This window comes from Rhincodon typus, chromosome 9 (assembly GCF_021869965.1).
Source record: "Rhincodon typus isolate 14 chromosome 9, sRhiTyp1.1, whole genome shotgun sequence".
NCBI classification, from domain to species: domain Eukaryota; kingdom Metazoa; phylum Chordata; class Chondrichthyes; order Orectolobiformes; family Rhincodontidae; genus Rhincodon; species Rhincodon typus.
The window spans coordinates 63,232,961-63,245,661 of NC_063340.1; the positions used below are offsets into that span (position 1 = coordinate 63,232,961).

The window sequence follows — 12,701 nt, forward strand, 5'->3', positions numbered from 1 at the left end:
TAGTTCCAAGCTTGGCATACTCTTCTTGCACAGCATGTAAATGTGACACTGTCCCCGTGAGTACATCTTGGTATACAGCCAGGACTCATTCTGACTTGCAAAAGTGAACTGAGTTTTTCAGAAATTCTCTGATAGGGGTATTTCAGTAGTAGGATGAAAGCAAACAATAATAAAGATAACATAAATGCACATTTAACATAACAGTCATGCATGAAGTTTAGTTGTGTAGAATTGGCAGATAATCCTGTCTCTGACCTTAGTTGATTTTCAATACAGAAGTGTTTGCGATAAAACTCAAGGTCTGAAACTTCTTATGGTATCTGTTTCACTGAATGCAAAATAAAGACTCTTGAGAATAACATTTTTAAGCTTTATGCCACACCTACTTTCCAAAGATGCTCCGCATTTCTGAACTCGTCCTTGAACGTAATAACAAACATGGTGATATACACAACCACAGTGGTATGGGCAAGCTAAAACCTTTCATTAAAATGTGGGCTAGTGGCAGACTAATAAGTAGCTGAAATTTCAACATCATCATCTTAAACTCAAAAATATTAGAAGGGTACCTGTTTTTTACAGTTTCTGTAATTGACAAGATCCACTTGAGAAGTTTGGCCTCACTCATTACTGATGCATTCGCGATCCAGGGAAACAGTTTCTCTATATTTAGAAGGCACAATATTTTCAGGACCTAGAGTATTTAAAATATCAGTAGTTAGCTATAAAACTGTACACAGACTCCATTTATGTTTCAAGCTAAATATCAATATCAACTAACCTTGTGCTTTCACATAGAATTCTTAACTGGTTTAAAAAAGTGATCCATTCTATTAGTGCATTAGTATGACCAAGTTTATTCATAGTTTTTATTTTATATGTAAATACACTTTGGCTATTTACTCATTTTATTTGCAAAGCTATAGGTAAAATTTACAGAAGCTATACATGAGATATTTACTAATGAACTTCTCATTGATATTCCATGTTGCTATATCAGATAATCCCTCACCTTGGCAAGACATTCTGGATGTTTTTCCTGCATTGCTAGCTTTTTCAGAGTGTCCTCAACTTGTGATAACAGGAACAGTACATTCCCATTTGTCTCTTTGACCTGGTTGGAATCCATCTCCTCCAGCCACAACAACACTGTTTCCAGGGTCAGCAAACGTACTTCAAGAAATTCTGAACGTAGGAGATGAGAAAGCAACAGGTTGGATTGAACTTCAGCAGTTCCAGAAGTCAATTTATGAACTGCATCTGGTGACAATGACATTGCTTGTGGAGAAACTGATATTCCCAATACTGACAATGTTAGTTTGGTAATGTTTCTTTGCCACTGAATCAGTCCAGGTACTGGAGAAAACTTGTGCTCATCTGTAAATAGTTCTGATTCCAAAATAACATTGTGGGCAGTCTGCCAGAAGTTTAAGATCTCTGGGTCTGAAAGAAAGCATTTACAAGTTAGGGCTTCATAACTAAACAGAAAGTAATTTGCTTTTGAATGATCAGCTTTACAATTCTCAAAACTGTTTTTAAAGACAAATTAAGAAACTTTCATAGATACTATATTTAAAGCCAAAGATTCTGCTTCCAACACACCTCCCATAAATTATGATGCCATGTGGGACACTTTAACCAAGGTATTTTGCGCTAAAGATTGAATGAATTTCAATCCTGCCCATGTTGCTATGTTCAATGTTAACCTCTGATCGACATTTGTTTGAAAGCCGCAAGGTCTATTTTTAAAAATCATACATTGTGAATGTGACAATACTGTGGCTTTAAGAGGTTATTTTGTCCTAGTTTTTTTTTTTAAAAAGTAAAGTTTTAAGGCAGAGGTGCCAAGCAGTCTTACCAGAACCATTTGTGCAAGCAGCTTGTGAGGCCTTGGGTTTTTTTTTATAAAAGTTGTAATAATGAAGCAGCCTGAATGGTGTGGTCAAGCTTTCTCAGAACCAGGGTTTTTAATTTCTCCAGCAGCAACTGTTGCTGGAGTCTCAGCAGGATTGGAAGCTGCAGTGAATCCCTCCCGGCTGTTACACTCTCAGTCTGAATTTTCTCTGGTATTTTTCATCCTGGGCTGCTGGAAGTTGCATGTGAGACAATTCTGTTTTCTGAATTTGCCTTTTGCCAAGTGTGTGTTAATGGGATGTTACTATATTGCAGCAGTTAGTATTTAGTGGTAAAATAATCTATTATTATGTTACGTTTTCCAATTGAGTTAAGTTATTCCAAGTTCTTCTTCCTTTCGTTGTATGTTACTATAGTGTTTGAACAAATTGTGTTTTGCATAAAATGGAGTAGTTTGACCAATCGAATTGCATGTGGAAGACAGTACCTTATATTTACCTTTGAAGTAAGAAGAAGTTAAAGGTAAGACTTTATTCTCAATATTTTGAGGGGGTTTTGTCTGGTCCATAACATGGGTCAATGCTATTAATGTAGATCAACTGCTATTTTAACCAGTAACCTCAGTGGTAAAGCCAGTAAGATTCTTCTGTCTGGTGAACCTTGTTGAAATAACAGCAGGGTCCAAAAGATACAAATTTTTAAAATTATTTCTCAAAATTATTGGCGGGACCATCAATTATTTCCTACCCCTAGTTTCCCCAAGTCAATTGTAGCTCTACTTCTTGAACCATTGCTTGTTAGTTTGTGAAGTGGTTTGATGCAAGTAAGCAGCTCGCTAGGGCAGTTGATAGTCAAACAGGTTGATGTGGGCCTAAAGTAAAATGTAAACCAGTCTGGGTTAGTATGGCAAATCTGCAAGCTTCTCAAATGGAAACAAACCAAGAGTGTTCTTCTGAATTATGAGGAAAATCTAAGTCACTCCTATCTTCTCTTTGTAGCAAAGCTCTGCTTAAACACTCTCTCCATGATCTGTGACCAAGCATGAGGGACTGTTTTTTTTTGAGTGCTTCCGACAGCCACTCTCTATTGAAGGCCTGTCACAATTTCAAACCTGTTTCAAGTAGGAAACTAACCAGGGACTTGCACATGATTAATATTCCCCTGGGCTATGTTGATGAGGCTGCAATAGTTTGCTGGTATTTTAACCTGAGTTAAAATTAGGGCTAAAGTATCATGTTCTGAAAAACTTGGATCAAATGCTGAATTCTGAAATTCCTAAATGATCAAAAAGTCCAAGTAATTCATTCTCCTATGGAGATCTTCTGTGCTAGTCCAGACACAATTGAGTAAACTACTCCCATTCTGAGGAAGGGTCACTTGATCCAAAATGTTAGCTCTGATTTCTCTCCACAGATGCTGCCAGACCTGCTGAGCTTTACCAGTAATTTCTGTTTTTGTTGTATTTGATCTATTAATCCCACTTCAAAGAGTACATTATGGTTTGGAGCTGTCCACCAAAGTGAACTAACTGGCAACCCAATGCAATATCATAGGTTGTGAAATCAAGCATGCAGTTCTAATTCTATGATGAAAATCCTCAGGCTTATGCCAATAGACAGTGAAAAAGCACACTACAGGCATTTATTAAAAGAAGGAAGGAGTTTTAAATACCGTGACAGCTGAAATCTCATTTTTAAGCTTTGATAACAGATCCAACGAACCTAACAATTGCAATATGTTTATGCATATTTTAGGCACATTCATGTCTATTTTTAGCTATTACCAAAGGGCAAAAAGTGTCCCAGGACCCCATCCAAAAGGGTACCTTACCTGTCCAAGGTATTCTCATAAGTTTAGAACTTCTCCAACCAGATCTAAAATGTAAAGTCATGCGTTGGACAGTCAACTGGCGAACATTAGACCTAAGGGAGCTGCACTTTAACGTGAGCAATCGCACTGTGAATATGCCCCCATTGCTGCCTGCTGTGAAAATGATAGAGGCTAAAATCACAGGAATGATTTCTGAACTTGTGCCATTTTTGCTATGACTGGAAGTTTCTCCATCTGCATAAAGATTCATGATGCACAATTTGTCAACTAGATTAATCAGCTTTAAGCAGCAGTTTGCTGACTTAGAAGCACAGTAAGAAGAGGTTGTGTGCTTGCTGTAGAAAGCATATATGTAGAAAGATATTGGCCCTTGACTTTGCAGTCAACAACACATGACTTTGGTCTCTGACCTTTATCATTGGAAATCAGCTGTTTGAGTAGTAAATCAGCTAAGCATCCTCCACAGGAAATACAGAACCCGTGTACAGGAGAAATAACTGTGTATCGCTTTTGCTAATCAGACTATGCAATCCTCACTGAGGCAAAATTGGAAGTATAAATTAAAACATTGAATTCAATGTCAAATCATGCATAGAATACAAAAAAAAGGAAATTAAGATATGTGAGAGGATAGAGTACGTAATATATATAGGAGACAGAAAAAAAAACTAAATTAAATCTCCAGCATAAGCAAAATCTGAAAGACTGATACTTTATGCATGAAAGTTATTTATTACTGTCAGAATGGTTACTTAGAAGCAATTGTGCCTTAATATGACTTTAAAAGATCATTTACCTCTGGATGCACAAACCCTAACAATTTCTGGAACAAAAACTAAGTTGCTGGAAAAGTTCAGCAGGTCTGGCAGCATACGTGAAGAAAAAATCAGAGTTAACATTTCGGGTCTGGTAACCCTTCCTCAGAACTGATGATGGCTGGGAAAACGTCAATTTATATGCAGAAAATAGGGAGGGTGGGTGGGGTAGGGAGTAAATGATAGGATACAGCCTAAAGAGAGAGAAGAAGAGAAGAACAGTTGGACAGACAAAGGAATTGATAATCTGGCTGGGAGGGTGAATAGTTATTAATGGGGACTATCGGTGACTAATAACAGGTGGGTGTGTAATGGCAGGCTATGTGATAACAAGGCCTGGTGTATGGGGTAGGGGGCTGGGACATTGGAGAGTTTAGGCCCTAAAATTATTGAACTCGATACTGAGTCCGGAGGGCTGCAGGGTCCCTAGCGGAAAATGAGGTGTTGTTCTTCCAGCTCACATTGAGGTTCGCTGGAACACTGCAGCAAGCCAGAGACAGAGATGTTGGCCAGGGAACAGGGTGGTGTGTTGAAGTGGCAGGCAACAGGTAGTTCAGGGTCTTTTTTGCGAGCAGAACATTGATGTTGTGCGAAGCGGTCATCCAGTCTACACTTCGTTTCCCCAATGTAGAGGAGACCACATTGTGAGCAGCAAATGCAGTAGGACTAGATTCTGGGAAGTGCAGGTGAAGTGTTGCTTCACCTGGAAGGTATGGGCCCTTGGATAGTGGGGAGGGAGGAGGTAAATGGGCAGGTGTTGCACTTTCGCTGGTTACAGGGGAAGGTGCCATAGGGCTATGGGGGCATGTTGGGGGTGAAGGAAGTGTGGACCAGGGTATCCCGGAGGGAACGGTCCCTGCGGAAGGTGGACAAGGGAGGGGAGGGGAATACATGTCTGGTGGTGGCATCTCGCTGGAGGTGGCAGAAATGGCATCTGATGATCTTGTGGATGTGGATGCTGGTGGGTTGGTAGGTAAGGACAAGGGGAACCCTATCGCTGTTGCGGGAGGGAAGAGAAAGGGTGAGCGCAGAAGTGCGAGAGATGAGCCGGACCCGGTTGAGGGCCCTGTCAACAATGGTGCTGGGGAATCCTCGGTTGAAGAAGAAGGTGGACATTTCGGAGGCTCCCTTGTCGAAGATGGAGATGGAGGAATGGAGAGAATGGGATGGAATCTTTACAGGGAGTAGGATGTGAGGATGTATAGTCCCTAAAAATTTCTGTTTAGTGGGTATCTTGTATGCAAGTGTGACAGCTTTATGTCATTCCATTTATTTCAATGCAGAATTCTTGGCAAGACAGTAATCATGCTACTTTTGAAGAAGCAGGGCAACTCAATAACTTCCAGATCTCCAGATTTCACAACATGTACAGTCACCAAATGTTGTGGTTTGATTTACATTTTTGAGATGGTGAGCACTGATAATCTCACCATTTTCACTGCAAAGTTTAGGCTATATATGAGCAGCAGAGAGAACAAGAAAGGCAAAGGTTGTATGAGATAGGGCTAATGGTAAAAAGAATAACTACCGTATGATAAGTTTTTTGCTTGCATCAGATTTGAGAGCACAAGCAGGATTTAATGTCTTTCAAAAATGTAGCACCAGTAGTTAAGTCTTAATGTGATTGAAAAAAGTGAGCTTTCTGGAGACAACTCTAGTAAAGTGGGAGTTAAGAAACTAACATGCAAAGTTAGAGATGAGAATAAGATCAACAATGCTGCCATATAAAAAGAAAAACAAAATAACTTGCATTCATATAGTGCTTTTTTACAACTTCAGGATATCCCAAAGCATTGCGAAAGGAAGAGGAGAAACCACCAGGTTATTGCTGTCATATATTTAGCAAATCCTATTAGAAAACTGTATGCATAAACATTTAATAATGTCTAATAGAAGATTAGAATAGAAAAATGATATACAGATGCCATTCAAAATCAAAACCAGACAAAGAATGAGCATAAAACTACAACCTGAAAAGCAAAAGGAAACAAAACAGGAGCACAGGTTATAGTCTGAAATCACTGAGTTTTACTGAGAATCTAGATGGCTGTCTAGCACCTAATCAAAAGTGAGGTGCTTGACCTTGAGATTAAATTGAGATGCATTAGAGCATACCAGGGAGCTGTGTACAGAAAATGGGGTTAGACATGCAGACTGAACAGTGTTGAGCAAAGTGGTCAACCAATCTGTTTTTGGCCTCCAATGTTCAAGATTATGGACTGAATCTTAATTTGTTTGGTTATGTGAGAGTTGCGTTGACTATTCTGGAGGGTTTTTTTGCCAGCCCAATGAGCTTTCTCACTGTATAACAACCAAACTTGTCTCATACGTACCAGCCTCATCCCGCCCCCTTGACCTGTCCTTCCTCCCTGGACTGACCTATCCCCCCCTAAATCCCCACCTACACTCACCTTTACTGGCTCCAACCCCACCTCTTTGACCTGTCTGTCTCCTCTCCACCTATCTTCTCCTTTATCCATCTTCTATCCGCCTCCCCCTCTCTCCCTATTTATTTCAGAATCCCCTTCCTCTCCCCCATTTCTGAAGAAGGGTCTAGACCCGAAACGTCAGCGTTCCTGCTCCTCTGGTGCTGCTTGGCCTGCTGTGTTCATCCAGCTCTACACCTTGTTGTCTCATTAACTACCTACCACACCCCTAAAGGGTCCCACTTGTCCAATTCTAGCCCCATCTTATCAGGTACTGTTCCAGAAACAACTGGATGGTGGTGATGTAGTGGTAATTTCACTGGACCAGAAACCCAAAAACCTGAGCTAATAATCTGGAGATTTGGGTTCAAATCCCGCTATGGCAGATGAATGCAATAAAAAAAAACTGGAATTAAAAGCATGTAATCATGGTCCAATGTTATAAAAATTCATCTGGTTCACTAATGCCCTTTAAGGAATGAAATCTTCCATCCTCACCTGGTCTGGCCTACCTGAATCCAGAACCAATGCAGCTGACTCTAAAACTGGATGGGCAATAAATGCTGTTCTGGTCAGAGATGCTCACATCCCGTGAACCAATACATCAAAACAAAATCTCTGGTCCTAGCACCATCTTTAAAAGCCTGTTGGACACCTGGACAAGCCCTGTCAGTCTGGCGCTGCCCTGCATGGTTCTTGATATTTGCCGTGGATAGGACAGAAAAGAGATAATTGGCACCCCTTTTTGTAGGTAGGGACAGAGAGGTCCTGCTGTACGCAGTGGGACATAGGCAAGATATAGTCTTCCCCAGGACCAGCTGTGGATGCCATGACACCAGGCCATGGCAGCTTGGTCCAAGGTTGCCAATTGGTCAATGCAGTCTCAGCTGTTTGGAGGAATACATAGCAATGTAGGAGGAAGGTCAATGATCTCCTCCAGTCAGCTAACATAAGTGCCACAATCTTCTCTCTGCTACCTCCCACTCACTCTGTATCCACTACTGTACTCACCTCCTACTAACGCTCATACTCTGCCTCCCTCAGTATTGCCTGCAACATCTTCCCTCCTCATGAATGGTCACCCATCCCAAACTCCAACATCACCAAACTGGCATGCCCGCTCTGTGTTGCCTACTCACTTGCTTGGCACACCTCCCCACCTGTACCAAATTAAGCAGCTCTGCCACCAACTGTCATCTCCATTAATACTCCCCCATCTCTCTTTCATTCCAGGAGGAAAACAGCTCACAATAGGGCAGAAAGAGTCAAGATGGTGGGTACACCATTCAACCTCACCCCTTATGTACAGAGCGTTCTGACTCCGACTGTATCCCAGCCACTGGACTGGTATCAGGGGCTGCTTTTGACTTACAATGCTGGCATACCTTGAGTGAAAGCTAACTCCCTTGACTTGACTATGGCCTGGTGACAAACATGACAAGCTTCTTTCCTTTGGGTCTGTGCTGAATGACAAGGCAAGACAGAAGAAATATGAGCCTGATTGCTCTAGCTGAAGGGGCAAATCACAAAAAGGCAAGGCAAAGCAATGCAAGCCGGAATTAAAAGTCTAATAATGACCACGAAACTATCGTCGACTATTGGAAAAGTACATCTGGCTTACACGTGACTGCAGACACACAGTAATGTGGTCGACTCTAAACTGTCCTCCAGGCAATCAGGGATGGGCAATAAATGCTGGCCTAGCCAGTGACGCCCTTATCCCGTAAATGAATTAAAAAAAAAAAAGATTCTGTAAGCATCCAGGTAGGCTCAAAAGCAACGAAAGCTAAGAAAGCAAGCCCACAGACTGGAGATGCAGACTGACTCAGCCCATGAACTGGATCCATATCCTTGAGTGCAAAGTGTCCTTGCTGCAGCATTACAACAATAGTTGCTATTGTGCCCAAAGGTGCAGCAGTAAAATGTAGAAGTATCCAGTAAGTGGATTACAAATGAGCCATGTAGGATGCCAATTTTTTTCTAATTCATTCATGGGACGTGGGCTTCACTACCTCACCTGCATTTATTGCCTTCTCTTATTGCACTTGAGAAGATAGTGGGGAGCTGCCTTCTTGGACCTCTGCAGTCCATGTGCTGTGGGTTGACCATAAAGTAAAGAATTCCAGTATTTTGACCCAGCGGCAGGGAAAGAACTGCAAAATATTTCCAAGTCAGGATTGTAAGACACTTGGAGAGGAACGTAAAGGCAGTGGGGTCCCCATATATCTACTGCCCTTTCACACAGTCATATAGCAACGGCCCAACTTATCCATGCCCACCAGATTTCCCAAACAAAACTAGTCCCATTTGCCTGCATTTGACGTAGATCTCTCTAGACCTTTCCTATCCATCTACCTGTCCAAATATCTTTTAAATATTGTAACTTTACCTGCATCTACCACTTCCTCTGGAAGCTCATTCCGTACACATGCCACCTTCTGTGTGGAAATGTTGCCTCTCACGTCCTTTTTAAATTTTTCTCCTCTCACCTTAAACCTATTCTCCTACCCTAGGGAAAAGACCTTTGCTATTCACCTTATTTATGTCCCTCATGATTTTATAAATCTCTATAACGTTACCCCTCAGCCTCCAACACTCCGGGGAAAAAAGTCCCAATCTATGCAGCCTCTCCTTATAATTCAACTCCTCCAGTCCAGGTAATGTCATTGTAAATATTTTCTACACCCTTCATACACAATCTCACTATGTTTCCTTCTAGATGGAAGTGGTCATGGGTTTGGAAGGTGCTGTCTGAGCATTTTGGTGAATTTCTGCAGTGCACCTTGTAGATTGTACACATTTCTGCTACTGAGCGTCGGTGGTGGAGGGAGTGGATGCTTGTGGATGTAGCACCAATCAAATGGGCTGATTTGTCTTGGATGGTGACAAGCTTCTTGATTGTTGTTGGAGTTGCATGCACAGGCAAGTGGGGAGTTTTCTATCACACTCCTGACTTGTGCCTTGCAGATGATGGACATACTTTGGGGAGGCAGGTGGTGAGTTACTTACCGCAGTATTCCTAGCCAATGATCATGAAGTGCAGTGCATGTGTCCGGGGCCATGGAATGTGCCCTGAGATGTTGGTGTCTTGTGGCCAATATGGATATTGTTTCAGGTAAGCAGCAAGCTGAAGTCACCAGATACCTGCTTTGACTTCCACATCGAGAATTCTCCATGTTTTTGACATTTTTTTTAAAGCTGGAGGCTGAATATTATTGACGCGTGGTGTGCTGTTAATATCCGTTTAACAACCTACGATCCTCCTTAATCGGTTACTTGCTGCTGCCATAGAGAAAGTTATCTCGCTACTCTGCAATTGCATAAAAGATGCAACAAGCTGCTTCAGAGATTGAGGTACATCTCACAGACTTCTTGTTCTATCCTGTTACAAATCTTGACATAGTCCATATCATCCAGACCATTCAAAGATTCCCCTTAACATCAACAGATTCCTACAGAGCACCAAGTCACTGCTCTCCAAAACAACTGTATTGTTGTCAGATAATGAATTTTTTGTAAGCATTTTATAAATTTGATCACAAGATTTATTACAAAGATATTTGTAATTCACAACAATTTTAAGTCTACAGATCTCCAGATTGCAGAAATAAAACTTTTGCTGAACTTTGCAATTGTGCTTCTACTTCAGTAATAAGAGTTCAAAGTTGGCAATCCCAATGCAAACACTTGCTAAATCTCTTAGCAACACAAAGGTGCAGCAAACAAGACTTTTTCAAACATCATTATATAACTTAAGTTTGTTATGGTGGTGTGACTTCACTGTTTATTCTTAAAGTCAACAATATACTCTTCGCGATTGATTCAGGGACTGCATGCATGATTGCTGACCTGGAAAAGAAGGTGAATGAGTAAGACAAGATCTGTATTCACTTTATAAACTTTGACAAGTGCAGAAAGATAAAACGAACAAAAGGAAATTGCTACAAGATTTCATGATGATGACAGAAATAGAAAAGATACACAGAAAAGATTGCTTTAAAAGCGTGACTGATAAGAGTTCTACAGAGTTCCCTGGCGAGGAGCAATAATTCTGTTGTTATTGCTCAAAGCTACTAGATGGGATAACAATCAGGAAATCTAAAGGTATTGTGCGAGGAGGTTATTTCAATCCTAAACATGTTACCCGTATTCCAAATGGTTTGCTTGACTGGAGACCATCATGTTGGAATCCACACCCACCCTTTACCATGAACAGACTGTGGCGGCAATATAAATGATCTACAGCATACACAGTGGAAACTATCAAATAACACTTTGACCACAGTTCAACCAAGAAGCCAAACCAGGACATCAACATGATGGGAACAGCACCACCCCCGAGTCCCTCTCCAAGAGGGATATCATTCTAGTTTGCACATATATCATCTGTTCATCATCACTGCAATCTCCTGAATTTTCCTACTTAACACATTTGTGGAAGCACCAGCAACACAAGGGCTACAGTACTTCAAGGTGAAAGTCCATCAGTACGTTTGCAGGGCACGAGGGAAATCAACAATGTAGCATTGCCAACACTGTCCTCTCCCAGGATAAAATAAGCAAAACTTTAATTGTGTAATTTTCAGTTTCTTTTTATTGGTGAATTTCCCTCATTACTCACATTTATGACTATTATAAGAATATAAAATTGAACCAGACAGGCAAATTACAAAGCAGTTGGCATGGATGCAACATAAAGGAAAGTACTGCTCTACAATGAGCTCACATAAGACATACACCACCAACCATTTCTACCTTTGACTATCCTTCCCTAACATTTGGGGAAGCACCTCATCTTTTGTTTAAAGACACCTTTGCCAAATATCCAAGTTAAATAAACATACGTTTAAGAATGCATGATTAGATCAACACAGATTTATTGAAGGAAACAGTGTTTCAAAATGAATGAATAGTTAAAGCTATAAAGTTTTATTCCCCGTTTTTACTTTGTTGGCTCATTGCAGCAGGCAAGTGCGAACAACTGGCTTCAGGATATAGATATCCCATGGCTCCTGCTGATATGGACCTCATGGAGTGTAGCATGATGGAATCATACAATGGTTACAGCACAGAATTTTAATACCTTCAAGTATTTATCCAATTCCCTTTTGAAAACGACAAACGAAAATGCCACCACAACCCTCTAGGCAGTGCATTCCAGATCCTAATCAATGGTTGTGCAAAAGTGGTTTGATCATATCGTCTTTGGTTCTTTTGTCAATCAATTTAAGTCAATGCTCTTTGGCTTTCTGCCCCCCTGCCAAAGGAAACAGTTGTAGCCTATGCTGTCCAGAACCTCATGATTTTGAGTCAATCTATTAAATGTCTCCTCAATCTTCTCTTCTCCAAGAACAGCCACAGCTTCTCCAAACTATCCACAAAACTGAAGTCACTCACCCCTAAAACCACTCTTATTAACCTTTTCTGCACTCTTTATACATTCTTGAGCTCAGTTTTCTCTGGTCAAATTATGTGAGAATATTCACTGATCATTTCTTTTCTTTATTCATTCATGGGATGAGGGAGTCGTTGGCTAGGCCAGCGTATATTGCCCATCCCTAAATGCCCAGAGGACAGTTAAGAGTCAACAACATTATTATGGGTCTGGGGTCAAATGTAGGCCAGACCAGGTAAGGATGGCAGTTTCCTTCCCCAAATGACATTAGTGAACCAGATGGGTTTTTCTGACAATGGACAATGGTTTCATGATCATTATTAGACTCTTAGTTCCAGATTTTTTTTAATTGAATTCAAATTCCACTGTCTGCCATGGCGG

General features: G+C 40.9%; 1 protein-coding gene across 1 annotated transcript in view; it reads right to left on the minus strand.

Annotated features, from left to right (window-relative positions):
* Positions 1-227: 227 nt before the first annotated feature.
* Positions 228-12,701, minus strand: part of thada (THADA armadillo repeat containing) — a 256,405-nt gene continuing 243,931 nt past the window's right edge. Inside the window, exons 31-33 of the mRNA XM_048601335.1 lie at positions 1,013-1,443; positions 570-694; positions 228-328 (exon numbers count right to left, since the gene is read on the minus strand). Of these exons, the coding sequence (XP_048457292.1) occupies positions 295-328; positions 570-694; positions 1,013-1,443 (590 nt within the window). The 3' untranslated portion in view covers positions 228-294. The remainder of the gene's footprint in view (positions 329-569; positions 695-1,012; positions 1,444-12,701) is intronic.